At 39.3% G+C, this 17,454-nt stretch overlaps 1 protein-coding gene across 4 annotated transcripts in view; it reads left to right on the top strand.

The window, feature by feature from the left end:
* Wasf1 (WASP family member 1) overlaps positions 1–17,454 on the top strand; it is a 48,098-nt gene that overhangs the window by 27,680 nt on the left and 2,964 nt on the right. For 2 of the 4 annotated variants that reach the window (XM_076916982.1, XM_034524840.2), the window contains exons 2-7: positions 2,134–2,294; positions 8,371–8,505; positions 12,483–12,636; positions 13,724–13,841; positions 15,070–15,239; positions 16,433–16,612. In XM_076916982.1, the coding sequence (XP_076773097.1) occupies positions 2,162–2,294; positions 8,371–8,505; positions 12,483–12,636; positions 13,724–13,841; positions 15,070–15,239; positions 16,433–16,612 (890 nt within the window). In that variant the 5' untranslated portion in view covers positions 2,134–2,161. Of the gene's footprint in view, positions 1–2,133; positions 2,295–8,370; positions 8,506–12,482; positions 12,637–13,723; positions 13,842–15,066; positions 15,240–16,432; positions 16,613–17,454 lie in introns of all 4 variants that reach the window. The other 2 variants (XM_034524836.2, XM_034524837.2) reach the window with 1 other exon arrangement.

The following is a 17,454-nucleotide window of genomic DNA, read 5'->3' as shown; positions in this document are numbered from 1 at the left end:
AAGTCAGTCTTTGCATCAGAAGGTATGTGTTAGCCTCTGAGCTAGATCCTAAAGATGCCAGAAAGACAACTCAGTATTCCTGCTTTATCCCTGCAGGAAACCAGCAAATGTTGGTTTTGCAGTGCAACTGGAGGATATATTTTTCACAATGTATCTATGCAAATAAAAACCCTCAACTCCTTAAGTCATAACTAGTTTGTCTGCCTTCTCGGTGACCTAAAGAACTTTATTCCCTTTGCCCTTATGTGCCATGACTTTTTCTTCCACTTACATATTGATTAAGTATTGATCATCGGATCACTACCTACTTAGATATTAGAAAAGCAAGTTGAATAGGACAAGAGTTTTTGTTCTCTCAAACGTTTCATTTAAGTCTAAATATGTAAACAAGTCCAATACAATAGCATATACTTGGTAGAATTCTGTCAAATGTAAACATGAGTCAAAGTTGAGGACATGAAAAGCTGGTGGGCGCATCTTCCTGGGGAGCCCGGGGAGGTTTCAGAGGAGAGATGCTGAGTATAGGTTCAACAATTAGTCTTCCCTGTGAGGGGAAGGAGGAAAGGCATTCTAGACAGTGCATGTGAAGACCAGATGAGAGTGAGGGGGTCTGGGAGCAGGAGAGTTGAGGCTCAGTCCTGAATGAACGCGCACGCACGCGCGCACATCATTGAGAGTACAGAAAATGATCTTAATCTGTGGGAGAAATTGTGATGTTTTAACGTTCCTTGGGTTTTTTGGTTTGTTTTCTCCAAAGTAGTAGCTGAAGGCAAGATGACTCGGCAGGTCAGCTTTGCTACCAGCTTTGCTACAAGCCTAAAGAACCTGGCTTTGATCCCTGCAGCCCTTGCTCAGGGGAGAGGTTCACAAACAAGTTCGTGTCTGCACATCATAACACACAGTTTAAAACAACCAAAAAAAAAAAAAAAAAAAACATTAAAAAAAAACCTCTTTTGCTGTTTAAAATGTACAGGGACATTTTTTAAAAATAAAATTTACTGGATGTAAGTAAACTATAATTTAGAATGTTAGAAGCAATAAGAATTGTGTTTTCTTACTGAAGAATTTGAGAGCACTTGAACAGAGTTTGCCTTGTACAGCATACAATAGTGCAGTCAGCAGCACGGCGTCAGCAGCACGGGCGTCTTTCCTGTGCCTTGGCACATGCGCAGCTCCTTTCTGCTGCATCTGAATCAGCCCCCAGCGGATTATCTATTCCCCGAGTGCAGCGCTAAGTTTCCTTGACTGTGAAATGTATTTACTTTGTACAGAACATTCCTCGTTTGTGACCATATGCTGACCTTCGCCAAGTTCTTCCCATCACATAGCTAGTCTCTCGAGCAGTGACAGTAGTGACATTTCCAGTCAGCTGTCGGTTCTCTTAGTCCCCTTGGATTATTTCTGAATTTCAGCGTTATCTCCTTTTTGTTATCCTTTGCTGCTCTTTTGTCTTTGTCAGCTCCTCTTGCAGCTACCCATTTTTGTCAAACTTTGGGTGGGTTTAGGATGACAGGCAAGGAGGCATCATAGTTAAAAGCTTTGCTGCCTGTGGCTGAATAATACACACCGTGCAACACTGCTCTCTTGGCATGCCTCTCATAGGAGCAGTGATTTGTGTCCCTGACTGCTGGGAATGACGCTGGAGTTTATACATGAATAGTTACTATTCTGTGGTCAGAAAGTTGAACCGTGGCGCTAAGAGACTTGTGTTGTTTACCTAAGCCTTGCTTGCTGAGTTTGTGCACACGGGAATCACCCAGATGAGGACAGGCTGGAGTGCAAAGAGGCAGGACTTGTTGATAACTAGACATGTGATGAGATCTAGGGTGTTGCTCTCGGGCACTGCTGGTACATATAGAAATATGTGTGCTGCTCCTTCCCCAGCTGCTTCAGATTCCCCTTGTACGCCAGCTAGTCCACATCTCTACACATGTAAACAGCACTGGTGCGGATTCTCCACAGGTCAGTTGCTTAAAAGAATAGTGTAGTTGTAATAACTGCAAAGAAATAATTAACAGAGGAGTTGGCTTCTTTGGGTCACGTGGCTCTGCCTTGTCTTCATACAGTATGTACCTTTTTTCTTCGGTGTGTCATTCTCTGACCAATGGCGGTTTCTCTTTCTGTTTCTCGCAGGTGAGCTGGTACAGCCGCGGAGCTCAAGATGCCGTTGGTGAAAAGAAACATTGACCCTCGGCACTTGTGCCACACAGCGCTGCCCAGGGGCATTAAGAACGAGCTGGAATGTGTAACCAACATTTCCCTGGCAAATATAATTAGACAGCTGAGTAGCCTGAGTAAGAATTTATATCACTTTTAAATATTGCAGACCAGAATTTGCTTTGGAGTTACAGTGTTTAAAAATGTACTTGTTATTAATTTAGGAGGGATGTTTCATCTAAAGATTATAACGTTATTATGAAAATTTAGTCACTAAGTCAAATCAATGAGTTATAACAGTAATTTCTTCCTATTAAGGAAATAACAGAACCTCTCAACAGTATCACACTGATTGGAAGTAGTAAAACTGATGTGAAGATGTGATTTGATCTGCAAAGGATAGAGCCAGAGCTGGATGATGCTTGGTTGTTATCTCCATTTTCTATTTTTTTGCGTGATTCAACTATTTTTGTATTTGGGAACTTTAGGTTCTCTTTAAAATATATTTTATTACTATCAGGGAATATTTTCATATTATCAAAGGTGTATAGATCAAGGTAAGGCCAGCACTAGTGATGGGATTAACTGAGTTTGTGTGACGTGAGAGCATGGGACCAGGAGTCTGAAACTCGCTGTACCGTAAAAGAGCAAGAGAACGCAGCTTCTGGCAGGCAAGATCAGCTAGAGACAAGGCATTAATTAGGAGGCCTAGAGACACAGTGAGTCACCATGGTACAAAAGTTCAAATCCCCAGCACCTACATAAAAAGCTGGGTATATCTGCATGTGCCTCTGACTCCAGTATTGGGGATCAAAGATAGCAGATCCCAGTGGCTTACTGGCCAGGCACCTTAGCTGAAACAGCTAAGTTCCAGTTCAGTGAGAAACCCTGTCTCACATGCGGCATGTATATACACACACACACACACACACACACACACACACACACAAGCGCGTGTATACTCACAGGCATATGCATGTACTCACACACATGGTACACAGGGGTGGGCACATAGAGGAGAAGGGAGCATGTAGTAACACATCCCTGAGAGATAACAGGATGCAGATGCTTTGTTGAGGAATTACACAAATTATTTTGTATTATTAACTTTAAAAAAAAAATACATTTAAATAATACAAAGTTTAAAAATACAGCTTTTTTTTAAGTTTAAAGTTTAAAAATACCGTGTATCTTTTAATGGAAGGGGTGAGCTTTTTATTCAGATATCTGTATTTCATTTTAAGTGTGAATTAGGTATTCTTGACTAGATGTATTCCCGAGTGTGTTTCTACTAGGTTTTTCCCTGTCATCAGGGTATCATCCAAGATTCTCTTAGTGGTTGGGTTTGGCTCCTTTCCTCATGACTCCTCTTGGTTCTCTTTAGGAGCTGTCGGCATAATTGTTAACTGTGTTACTTACCAGAATTGATTGAATTAGATTAAATCCACAAATACAGAACTCACTAATACAAAACTACAAGATCTATCCCCATGTGGCTCAAGAAATTGTTAATCTAATTTTTATTTTTATTTATTTAGTAGAAAAGCTTGGTCTTTACCCCTGTAGCTAGGGTAGCATTGGAAGTTACACAGATGACCCTCACTTTTCATATTTCTGTTTTTCAGCAAACCCATCATAAATACAAGCACCTCACCCACTAAGCATCAGTGCTTAGCAGCCCAGTGCACAGTGGCCTATTGACTGCACCCTCAGGGTCACATAGTTAGCCAAGAGTCTGCCTTTGCTTGCTACTCTGCCAGCCCAGCATCATAAGAGAGCCCATGAAAAGATCAAGGTGCACGTTGCCAAGTATGACTTCTGTTAAGTTGAAGAATCTTATATTTGAGTGTTCTTTGTGAGACTATAAAATCCTTACATCACCTTTGAAGTAGCTGTGAGAGTAAATAAATGGCTGTTTATTTGAAATTAATTTAATTCTACTCTTTATTCCTGTTGGTGGCTATTTTCTCAGGTCAGTTATTGAAACCACTAAAATTACATAGTTTACCTGTTTCTTCCACAGGAAAGCCCATCTGAGTTTTTTTAACACTAGTCAAAACAAGTCTTAAAGGTCTCAGATAGATTTAGCCATGTTTTTAAAAGATTTACTGACTTTCTGTGGCCTAAAATTAGTTGATTTAATATTATAAACCTTCATATTCAAATCTACTTTATGCATGTGCTAGTATATTAATACTAACCCATATACTAATACTGAGATGCATGCTGAAAGCTTAGAAATGACATCAGTAACTTTGGGGAAACAGTCTTAAATTTAAGTAAATTTGACTCTAATAACAGACATAGTATTTTAGGTATGTATGTGGCAAATACAGAATTTAGCATTAATATGATTTGGGTGAAATACTAACACTTTTTACATAATCTAAAGATGAGAGTGTAAAGAATCTTTGAGTCTGGGAAAGGACAAATACCGTCACAAATACCACAAACACGTGGTTTAACTGTATTGTATTGTAATTTGTATTATAGCACCAAGTCATAGAAACACCATAAGATATAATTACAATTAATGTTTGTATTCAGACCAGATAGATAATTTCTAAGGTACCCATAGAGACTGTAAATCAGAGAAAATCCCATGGATTCAAGGTGTAGCAACACTTTATTGCCCTGAAATTAACCTTTCATGTTTACCTACTTGGCTAATTAAAAACCTAGAATTAAGCCAAATTTAAATGGCTTCTTGGCCTTTTAAAGAATCCCATACATTAAAGAACCAGACACACAGAAGACCAGTTGACCCCTCTCAGAACCTGCTTGCTTTTACTGTAATAATGTTGGTGTATTCGATGGTTTCAGTTCTTAAATGTTTATGTTTTGAAGGGTTGACAGAAGAGGCCTCACTGAAGTTCAGTTAGAATGAATAACTTACAACCAAGGATAGGCTGAGCACGTAACACGGAAACTTTAGAGACCGTCTGTGGCAATGCAGATATCCTTATATATTCTAAGGCCTTTTATAGCTTAGGACAATTCACTGACTTTCAGAATTAATTCCCGGTGCTAAGGCTGCAAGAAAGTTTACATTGTGGGGTGTTTTATATTCCATTTAAGGTGGCAAGGAAGCCTTAGAGTACATTTCACACCAGTTTCCACTCAAAGCAATTAAAATAACAACTGAAACACAATTTTTAAGTTTCTTACAAAACTGCACTGTCTAAGATGATTGTGTAATAGTCAGGTCCTGGGCCTCACATTTGTAATCCCAGTATTCAGGAGACTAGGTGGTTGCTGCAATTTGGGTGCTAGCCTGGGCTACAGACTAAGGCTGTCGCAAAAAAAAAAAAAAAAAAAAAAAAAAAAACAAACAAAAAAAAACAACCAAACAAGAAACAAGTAGAAAAGCTCTGGACACTTGTGGGTTTTCTGTTGAAGGCGCTGAGAGCACACACTGCTTGTGAGCACAGCAGGAGAAGTAAAGGGCAGTGTCTCCTGCGGCTTCTTAATAAAAACATAACCCAGTCAAACATCTTACAAGCGTTCCCTGTTAGAAAATAATTCTGCTTTCTAAGAGACAACTGATGAAAACAAGATTCACACTCTGTAAATTTTATCTGTTTCATTGTCTCTTAACCATCGTGGTTCTAACCACCTAATGATTGTCTTTTTCTGTTCTTCATGTGCTTTTCACTTGTTGAATACAGTTTGTACTGCTGAAAGAAACTAATAAAGTTTAGTTTTTCCTCCCACATGTATATCATTTGATGGATAGTATATTATTTCATTTCCTGTTTAACAAAGCACCTGAAGCTGGATTCCTATAGAGAGAAGATCTATTTAGGTCATACCTTTTGAAGTTGGCAGTTAGGTCTGAGCAGCCTTATCTGCACAGCCATCGATGAGGTCACAGTCTGATGGGGAAGCAGAGGGAAGCAGCTGAGGAGGAGGTCGATGGCACAGGGTGGCTTTATCATAACTGCTCGCTTAGCTCATCTGTCTGTGAGAACAGTACTAGAGCCCTCTGAGAGACGTCGCCATGACGTAGTCACCTTGTACTGCACCCCAGCATCTCAGTGCCACTGCACCGAAGACCAGACTTGAGCACAGAAACCTGGGGAGCCGTCTGTCTAATCCATAGCCTCCAGGGAGGTGACAGGGTAGCGGGTAGGAGAGGGATAGGATAGGTGGACTAGCTTTACAAGACAAAAGTTAGAAGGCAAGCATTGGACGGCTGAGGCTGAATATTCTGTGTAATGTTAAAGGTTTGTGGCTCTTGTAATGACACATCGCCTAGTTGGAGAATCACCGATAGGATGAGTATAGAAACCATTGTGAAAGGAATGATGCGGCACATAGTTAACATCCGAATGAACTGTAGATTGCACGAACTGTTCTTAAAAGGTAATCACGGGTGGACTGTGACTTGAGGCATGCTTGCTAGTTATGGAAGCAAAACTGGTGTGTTCACTAGGAGAACCGAGTGGCTTGGCGTTGGTCACCAGCGAGGCCTGGCTGTGGAGGACAGAGTGTTAGATGAGAGGCTTTATGCTCACTTTCACAGTGACAGTGGAGAGAGGTGGTCTAATGTAAGCACAGTGAACTTCAGATAGAAACACATTGGTTTCACATTGTAACATCATTACTGCCTCTCCCCGGAGAGGGAGGGGGTAGGTTTGAAGTACAAAGAATTCAAAGACAATAGACGAAATATTGCCTAAAGTGTTCTGCCATTTAAACTTATTGGGGAGACTGGGGAGACTGCCACGGACTTTTAAAACCTGTTGACAAGCTATAGACCCTCTCTCCAGAAAAATACAAATGTCTCTGTCATCATTACATTTTTCTGTTGCTGTGATAAAATGCCTTGGTCATAAGCAGCTTTGGAAAAGAGTGGGTTTCTTTCAAACTTAAACTCTGATATCACACTTGATCCATCGCAGAGGGAATCTGGGGTAGGCAGTCAATGACTCAAGCCATGGAAGAATTGTTTCCCATTGCTTCCTGAGTCTGCTTTCTTATAGCACCCAAGACCATCCAGCCCAAGGGTGGCCGCACCCACAATATGGACCTTCCATTATTAATCTTCAATAAAGAAAATGCTCCCCCCCCCCCCCAGCAGACAAGACAGTCTGGTAGGGGGCATTTTCTTAATTGAGGCACCCTCTTCCCAAATGACTAGCTCGTGTCAAGGTAACACAAAAGCAGCCAGAGCAGCATCCAAAACCCTGCTCCTGATTTCAGGCACGTGCAAAGCATAAAAGGTTCCTTGTTTGAACTTGAGCTCTCTCAGAGGTGAAGGAGTATTATTCTTCATCTCTGTATCCCTAACATTTATACCCAGACCATTTCTTAAATCAGTGGGTAGCTTTGTAACTGCATGTTCTCCCACCTGGGACGCTTCTTTTATCTGCCAAAACTGTATCTGGAAACACCCTGAGCATGTCCCACACCCCCCATCTTTTCTGGGCTCAGACTAAGACGGCCTATTGCTGAATCTTACTTTATACCAGGTTGCTACCAGACATTTTGTTGTTTATGTCTTCTTTTCTTAAAACTGCTTTTTGAGATAAATACTTTTAACAGTTGAGGGCATTGGTCCCAGTGTCTCGTTTGTGAACGAAATAAAGATTTGAACTTATTCTTCTTTCTAAATTGCTTCCCATATTTATTTAAACATCATTCTTGTTTAAGATTTGTGAACCTTAGAAGATTTCTGGTTGCTTTTGGCTTATACTTTTTTGGTAATAAGGATGTACATGACTAGAAAAAAAATGGAAGAATTTTAGCTTCTGGGTGATTTTAAAAGAATTATAATGAGGAGGTGGTGCATCTCTACTAAGTGTTAGTTCTATGTCTTCTGAGACAGTAGCCCATCTTGATTCTGCTGTGCCTAGCTTGAAACTCAGCTCACGCAGAGTCTGTGTAAATGCTGATTACGGCATGAAAGCATGTGTTATTTGTATGTATTTGGACATCCAAATCTTCTCTACCCTCATCTGGAAGGTAAGTATAAAACATATAGTCTTCCCATTTCAGACCCGGGTCACCAAGCAGATGTAGTAAGGCAGGATTTGCAGTCAGTTTTCCTCGACGTGCCCCTGCGGTGCTGATAACATTAGGATAGGGTTTAAAGGTTAAGTTAGTTCCAGATGCAACAGAACAGCGCCTTTAACTGCTAAACTGCTTGTTGTGAATGGTGATGACAGTCAGATTCATGGACATTCATGGCGTGTTTCGTTTTTTGCTTAGGTAAGTATGCTGAAGACATATTTGGAGAATTATTCAATGAAGCACATAGTTTTTCCTTCAGAGTTAACTCACTGCAAGAACGTGTGGACCGATTGTCTGTTAGTGTCACACAGCTTGATCCTAAAGAGGAAGAAGGTAAGTTTCCTCTTTCTGTAGTTTCCTTTATGTTGCACCAAGGCAGGAGATGAGAGTGAGCGTGTTTCCCAACAGTGTTAAGTGTGAACATACACTTGCTCCCTGACCTTTTGTGCTTTTGTGACTGTGCAGAAATAAGTGTGTATTATCTGTAAGCGCCATCAGCCTGGCTTTCCATTTCTCCATTAAAAAAAAAATCCTTCTTGTGTATACTGTCTCTCTTAATTTTTTGACATAAAGACATTTTAATTAAACTCTTTACTGTGCAGAAATAAGTCTGTGTATTATCTGTAAGAGCCGCCAGCCTAGCTTTCCATTTCTCCATAAAAAAGAAAAAAAATCCTTGTGTATACTGTCTATCTCTTAATTTTTTGTCATAAAGACATTTTAATTAGACTCTTTAGTTCTTTCTCACTTAGTCTTGTGAAAAGTATCTGAAATCTTAAGGTTTGGATGTAATTTCTTTGACTGAGCCTTTGTGTAGTATTGCTAAACTATTACCTTGATAGTTATTCAACTGCTACTACCAGTTTCAAGTGAACATTTTCCCCAAAAATTGTTCTATGCTAAGGGTAAGGCAGAAATGCCAGGGTTTTGTTTTATTTTCGTTGTTTGGTTGGTTGGTTTGCTGTTTAGTAAGGGTAGAAATTTTAGAAGTGAAAGCAGACTCCATGCCTCTGTACATACCTTGCATGTTAATGTTTGTTTGTTTAAAAAATGCCTTGAGACATTGATGATTCACAAATTCCTTTCCTTTTTTTAATCTGTAAAAAGAAATGAAACTTAAGAATATAACGTTCACTTCTATACTATACAAGGTTCTCAACCTTCCAGATGCTGTGACCCTTTAGGACAGTTCCTCATGCTATGGTGACCCAGATCATACTTATTCTTATTGCTACTTCATTACAGTAATTTTGCTACTGTTATGAATTATAACATTCATCTGGAGACAGATTTGCCAAAGGGGTTGCAACCACGGCTTGAGAACCACTGCTATAGGGACTTGTTTCATGTGAACTTTTCATAATATATTTATCAATTTTTTTTCTGAATAATATCTTTAGTACAAATTCAAGTTATAGATCTAAATTTAAACAATGAAAACATTAAAGAATATTTTTAAAGCAGAGAGTAGAATGTTAGAATAAATATCTTTATGTTTAAACAAAATCCTTTTGACATAATGTAACGAGTGTTTATTACTCTTTAACTTACCGCATCTGTTACAATTGAGATACAGTTCGGTGAGATCGCTTTAGCATATTTACCAAGTACAGTCAGTGTGCTAAAAGCACAGCATAAAGAGGTTCCACTCTACATTTCTTCTCTCACCACACCTGTGTCTTACCACTGATCTTCCCTGTCACTGATTGCCTTGTTCTGGACATGTCCTGTGGGTGAATGACATAGTAAGTGGTCTCTTGTGACCAGGGCGTCTTTCACTTTATTCATGAGATCCTGATGGCTAATGACATTAGAGCCCTGTATATGTTTTCTTGATGAAATACCCATTCAGTTCTCTGCCCCTAGCTTTTCCTTCTAAGTCCCGTGCGTTTGCCCATTTTAGGATGGGATTCTCTTTTTATTGTGTAATTGTGAGAGTTTTCTTGTGTTCTAGGCCCAAACAGTTTGCCACACATCTGTCTCACCTCTGTAGGTTCCTTTGAAGTATGTTTATATACATTAATCACGTTCCTTAAAATCTATGAAATACATCTGTAATTGTTACTGCTGAGAAATACATTATAATCATAAATACTTTCAAATATAATTTATGTCAACATTTTCTTTTTAATATCTAGTTACAATTGTATGCCAGTAATAGTACTTGTATAATTCAGTTTCGTATCTATATACATATGAACATTTAATTTCAAAATGCTATTACTTTTAAAATACCACATTTATTGATTTTCTTCCTTGACAGTTCCATGCATATATATATACATATATATGTATATATACATATGTATGTATGTATATATGTACATATATACGTATATACATATATATATATACATATATGTATATATGTTGCATTCTGGTTACTCTCATACTGTTAAGTGTCTTAATAAATAATAAAAGTCTTAACAGCATCAGTAAACTTCAAAGTAAAAATATAGTTACCAGTAAATGAGTAAAGATATGAATATTTTAGAATTATATGTAACTTGCTTTATTTTTTTCTGTTATTTCTTTAAAATATCTGAAACATGGAGAAAAATTCTAAATCTAAAAGCTGACTACTTGTTTTAGAATTGTGGAGATTTGTGATTCAATTTGGGTTTTGAAATTTAAAGGGAATTCAAAGAAAGGAACATGAACATATAATTAAACTACAGAGTATAATAAAGGTATTTTGTATTATCTTTAAGTGGTAGCAACCATGAAACTGCCGATGTAATTTAGAAAATGTGTTAAAATGTTATAAAAATGTATACAATTATATTTAATTCAATTTGCTTGCAAACACACTGAGCTAGCATACTTACTGTGCGTATAGTCCTATTGAGGTAATGTGAGATGTTGAGTGGAAGGGACTTTTGTCACGATGTCTGCTTTATCACTAAGATGACATACTGAGGAGCTGAAGCTAGAAAAATTCTTACTCTCTTGCATACGTTTTATATCCTTTACCAAAATGGCTTTGGGCATCTGGCACCAGGCACTGTTTTGGTTCACGGTTGATTAGGAGAGAGGGCGGTTGGCAATGACTGATCCATGTTCATTTCTCCAAACGCAGGCTACTTCTGGTAGCCTCAAGAACAGATCTGAGTTTTCTGGCCTGGTAGGCTGTTAGCCTCTTGTTGAACCTAGTGTACATTTTGTAACTTTCCTGTATTTAAAGGTGCAGTTTCCCTTTCACTGAAATGTTGAAAAGTTAAATGTCATGAAAATTAGAGAAAGCACCTATCACATACAGTATTTACCCATTACATATCTCCCAAGCTGCTCTCTGCTGATAGTTGGGGAAGCTCTAAACTGTATTCTGATGATTGTACATATGTGTCAAGTGTGTGGACCTGCTGAAGTGTAGCTCTTCTGTGACCATGATTGTGGAGCCGTGCCATGGCTGCCCTTGTGACATACAGATTCACATGTCCATGAGTTGTCCTTAAGAAATGTTAGGGTATTGTAGGGAAAATGATTGAAAACTCTGAGTGATTATTGACATTGCTATTGATGTGGTATTTGTATACTTACAATACAAATATATATTTAGTATGCAAGGAAGTTTCTTCTGATTTTGGTTTTATTTTGACACTATAAATTAATCTTGGAACTTGTAGCAAATTTGCCCTCCCCTCCCAAGTGCTGGGAGCCATCATACTGGCTTTGCCCAGTTTTTTAATATGAAAAAAAAATCACTCTTAATGTCAAGAGTACACTGCTTTGATAAATTGTGATGTAAACCTTATTTGAATATGCTGGAGAGCTCATAAGTAAATGAAGCTAGCTGTAAATCATCACGAGTGTGGTGGACCTCTCCCAGTTACTGCAGATACTAATGTACAAGATAGTCTCAGTCTTCCAAAATGTATGCTTAGGTTGAAATTGGTATATACAAACAGAAGAGTAACATCAAAACTAATATAGATCACCCATATGTAATATTTATAGTATCCTCAGCAAGGAGCCAACACACTAGTAATTAGTCCCTTCAGGCATTCCTGACTGCAAGCTAACAAGGAATAAAGGTAGATGGGGAAAATGGCAGAAGGTGGAGTGGGCAAGAATAGCCAGTAAAGAAAAGGAAATATTGGTGGGCAGTGTGTCCTGATGCTTGAGAGCATGTGCTAAAGCTCACGGAGAAGGCCAGGCAGAGAACGGTAGGGTAAATACAATGATGCCGTATTTAGAATGACTCCTGACTTAAGGCACACAGCCTTTGTGGCATACTAGCTCTGAAACAAACAAGCGGTGTTAATATGTGGTCCGGCTGAGTTGTCTTAGGAATTGTGGTTTTGTTTTAGTGTCCTTGCAGGATATAACCATGAGAAAGGCTTTCCGGAGCTCTACGGTTCAGGATCAGCAGCTTTTCCACCGTAAGACCTTGCCTATCCCGCTGCAGGAGACATACGATGTGTGTGAGCAGCCGCCGCCTCTCAATATCCTCACTCCTTACAGGTCAGCAGAGAAGTGCAAGTCCAGACCTAAGTGCTTCGTTCACACACAGTTTTATTTGCTTTTGAGTCTAGCCAACAGAGGATGGCCTTCCTACTTAATGCTTTGACAAAACCTTTATTCACAGATGACTTTGTAGGCTCTGACACACAAAAGCCAGGGCCTGTTCGAGTGGTGATTATGGACAGACACTAGCAATGCTATTCCCGGAACTGTGTGGAGGAAGTTGCCATTGTCTTCCTGATTTAAATTTTAACCTTAAGAAAGTGAAGCTTGAAATTCCCCAGTACTGACAGACATCGTCGCTACAATCTGTCTGTTCTCAGTGTGTACATCTGCCCTTTCTGCATAATGAATATGTAGCTTTTAATACTTTCCACCACTTACTCTAGTGAAGTCTGGAATTACTCAGTGTTTGTTGGGAATTCTTTCAGAGGGTTTGTTAAATAGATAGTTTAAAATGTAAAGCTCATATTCTGAAAAGGAAAAAAATAATAATCTTGAAATGATTATTTGAAGCCGTAGTTCAGCATGTGAGTAAGTGAGCTGAGAGTTAGGAACCCCTTTAGATTTGGTAAGATAGTGAGTTCACAGAACACTAGTGGAAACACGGAAGGCTCTCTGTTCTAAGCGATGCTCCTGCTTTCAGACTTGGAATTTGGCAGAAGTATTTCTAATTGAACTTTCCAAAGGGCTTGGAAATTTAGTATTCAGCCAAAGTGGGCCTTACAGTTGAGCAACAGTGCTTTAAACTATTACTCAACTCTGAAAGGCATCTGCTTTTCCATTTTTCATAGTTTCCTTTCTGATTTGTATTTTAAAAAAATGTATTACTATAATACTCAATTTTAGCAATATTTATTTATTTTGAGATACAATGTCCTTATGTCATCTGGGGTGGCCACAAACTTGTGACCTTTTAGTCTCTTGCCTTGAGTGCTGAGATCACCGATGTGCACCATGCCTGGCAAGGCACTACTGTGCACACGCTGTGCTGATGTGTTGTCACGGGAGGGAAGCACACTTCAGTGGTAAGTGTTGCTCTGTTGCTCTGTCTCATCTAATACTCTGTGTTGGGGGTGTTTTCCAGGGACGATGGAAAGGAAGGGCTGAAGTTTTACACCAACCCTTCATATTTCTTTGATCTGTGGAAAGAAAAGATGTTGCAAGATACAGAGGATAAGAGGAAGGAAAAGAGAAAGCAGAAGGTATTACAAGAGAGTCAGTCAAACACTTGAAGTTATTTTTTATGTATTCATGTATTGTTGCACCCGGGAAACGTTGTTAATCTACACTTCTGGGAAACGTTGTTAATCTACACTTCTGGGAAACGTTAATCTACACTTCTGGGAAACGTTAATCTACACTTTGGCAGCCTTGCTTTGTTGGGTCCATGCGTTAAAGTCCTTATAACTACTCAGATCACAAGAAAGTATCGTGTAGATGTGAGTGAAGTTGGTAAGTTAAGCCATTGTGCTTGTGCAACACCACGTGGCCTGGCTGTCTTCAGCAGGTTATTGTATTCTCACCAAATCCTCGTTGCCAGTCTGTGGCACTTTACTTCTCCACTTTGATACAACTTTCTGGAATCTGCTTTATTTCATATTTAAAATCTGATGACTTTACAAGCACAAAGAAGGAAGAAATAAGCTTTATTTGGGCACAGCAGAGGCAGTTTGTCTTCACCATGCTTCTGTTGATCTCGGCTTTCCTCAGTCCCCATCATGCCCTCTTGTTGCATGCTTATGTGCTGGACAGTGCCCTTGTGTTCTGGCTGGGGTTTGCAGTGGGGACTGGCAGGCCAGAGTGCTCCTGAACACAGGTTTCGGTCGCTACACACAAGGGTTTTTAAATTGTGCTTGAAGAGAACTCCTTATATGGCCATGCTTGTCAACTTTGTAGCATGTCCCATCTTATACCTGACAGGCTTTGTTCATGTATGTTACCTGCTTTGTCCCTTTGGACATTTGATACTTGTTGTACCTTCTCCAGGCCTTTCTATACTGTCTCTCCTGATTTTAATCTCTGGCCGTTTCCCATACAGATAATTTACTGTCTTCGTTATTTGATTGGGGGTTGACAGTTCCATTCGTGGTAAAACATTGATACTTATTAAAAGTAGGTTTAAGAGTAAGTGATAGTGACTTTTTTCCATTCAGAGGACTTTCTGCCTTAAATCTAGGAGCACACTATTTTGTATCTAATCTCTCGGTTTGAAATTGAGTTACCAAACCATGGTGAAAAACTGGGATTGCAGCGACCTTGGATCCATTTTAACTCTGAATGTATAGTAAAATGGTTCTCTGTTTTGCTATATTATGATGACATTGTCATTTTCAGTATTGATCTGAGAGTTTTATTTTGATTGTTATAACCTCCTTTTGAGGATTTAGCATTTCACCACCTGGCTTTGTTTTATTACATCTGTTATAGCAGAAAAATCTAGACCGTCCTCATGAACCAGAGAAAGTGCCAAGAGCACCTCACGACAGGCGGCGGGAATGGCAGAAGCTGGCCCAGGGTCCAGAGCTGGCCGAGGATGATGCTGACCTCCTGCACAAGCACATTGAAGTTGCTAACGGCCCAGCCTCGCATTTTGAGACGAGGTTTGTTTGTTTGTTTGTTTGTTTGTTTAATGAATGGTAAACATTGGATTTACCTGTAATACTGCTCTATACTTCCAAGTCTTGCCTTTTGAAGTGTTGAATTGGAAGGCTCTCTAACAACAGAAATTGTTTCAGCCCTGACCACTGAACCTGCTGAATTCTAACTTCCTTGGGCAGGTCATTTTCGTATTTGAACTTTGTGTTGTCATTTGTAGAAAAAGAAGTTTGAAGTGTATACTTTTCTGACTTGTTTTAGCTTTTATCAGAAGGCTTAGGTACCTCCTAGTATTTCAGGTAGAGTGTTTTAGAATGTCATATTAGAGTGTGTCTGGAATATTTTTAAGGTATTGATTTTTATTGCATATGAAGCAAGAGTTGAGGTTTGACTGTTCTTTCTCTGTCCCCTGACTTCCTTTCTTTTCCACATCCCTAAATTCAGATATGTCAGGGATTTCAAACAGAATTACTTTCTTTTACAGACATGTGGGCTAGATCCTCTTCCTTTCTCAGTGGCCAGGAGCCCTATCTAAGTACCCTGCTACCATAACAGATATCCTTTCAAGCTTCTGTGGAAAAATCTATGTATATGTTATCATACTGATTTTATTGGAAAATAGCTTAATTTTTTTCTTTTGAAAGCACATAGAAAGTATTGGATGCACAGCTAAAGTATTGTGGCCTATTTTAAGAGAGTACATATCTAAGAGGTGCTATTTAGCTACTGACTTACAGAAACTGAAAGAATGGAAATTGAAAAAACAAACTGTATTAAGCATTTCTGTTAGTTAGACATAGGTGCAGTCTGGCCTGTTTGCAGTGTAAGTTGGTTAGCTTATGACATGCTCTACACATCTGTTAAACCAGCTCTGCTCCCAGAATGTGCTGCAGTCAGTAAACACAAATCTTCACATGATCACACAAAATCTTACTTTATCTAAACCTCATGTTGCTGTGTTACTCGGCTGTATTCTGAGCTCTCTTGCCTCTCTCTGGCTGTAGAAGCAGGGAGAGTTTGCTCTTATTACAAGACTTTTGGAAGCCATTAGTTTAAGAAAACAAAATGTCCATGTGGTCATTATACTTACCAATCATTGGTTAAAACAAGTCACACAGAGATACACAACTGCATTCACAAGATTGACTCTCGATGTAGTGGTTCCAACGGATACACTGATGCTCTGTATTTCTTTAAGGCCACAGACATACGTGGATCATATGGATGGGTCGTACTCGCTCTCTGCCTTGCCATTCAGTCAGATGAGTGAACTTCTAACCAGAGCTGAGGAAAGGGTCTTAGTCAGACCCCATGAGCCACCTCCACCTCCACCAATGCATGGAGCAGGAGATGTGAAGCCCACACCCACCTGTATCAGGTACATGGGGACGGTGTCATAATGCTTTATCTTGGGGGTCGGGGACCTTTTTCTTTGAAGGATCAGTAATGAACATTTTAGGCTTTCTGGATAAATACTTTCTGTCTCAAGGGCTCTAGTCTACCATCTCTGTGTGGAAGCAGCCGGAGATTGTCCATAAATGCCTACTTAGAGTAAAACTTGGGTTACAGAAGCAGGAGCCAGTCACCGTTAGCCACGAAATGTATTTCCTTTCCTCTGATTAGAGCTGGCATATTCTCCTGGGCACATTTAGCTAATTGCTTTAAGGATTAGTGTTTTCATGTATGTAATTACAGCTTTGTTAACTAGCATTATCATATACAGTTATTAAGAAAAAATGAGTTTTTACAATCTAGCAAAGTTCTAAAATACGGAGGTCAACGATGTCAGTCTGATATTAAGAAAAATACATTAGCAACTTCAAGATAATAGAAAGTTGCTTGTAGCAGTATTTCAGTAAGGCTATTTTAAAATGTTATGTGATCCAACTTAGAAATTTTTAACATAAGCATATTAAAGAGGTTTTCTAGTAGAGAAATACAGACTGGCTTTACCATTTGTAGTTTAAGATAGGACAAACCACAAAAGCCCCATACCCCTGGCTTATTTGGTGTAGCAGCCTTAGGAAGAAAGCGGCGTAAATGTCCTTTTGTGGTTTTTAATGAGCTGCCACTGGCTTCACTGACATGACATAGGATGAGCCTTAACTGCTTCGTTACACAAACACCATCGTGTTAGCCAAGTGGTGTTCTGTGACTGCAGACACTACAGTGCGGTAGGGGTGGGGGTGGGGGTCACCACAGCCTCCCCGTCACAGCGTA

The sequence above is a fragment of the Arvicanthis niloticus genome, chromosome 20, assembly GCF_011762505.2.
Source record: "Arvicanthis niloticus isolate mArvNil1 chromosome 20, mArvNil1.pat.X, whole genome shotgun sequence".
In the NCBI taxonomy this organism is placed as follows: domain Eukaryota; kingdom Metazoa; phylum Chordata; class Mammalia; order Rodentia; family Muridae; genus Arvicanthis; species Arvicanthis niloticus.
Note: the sequence above shows the minus strand (reverse complement) of the source record. Positions and strands in the feature narration are given on the sequence as shown.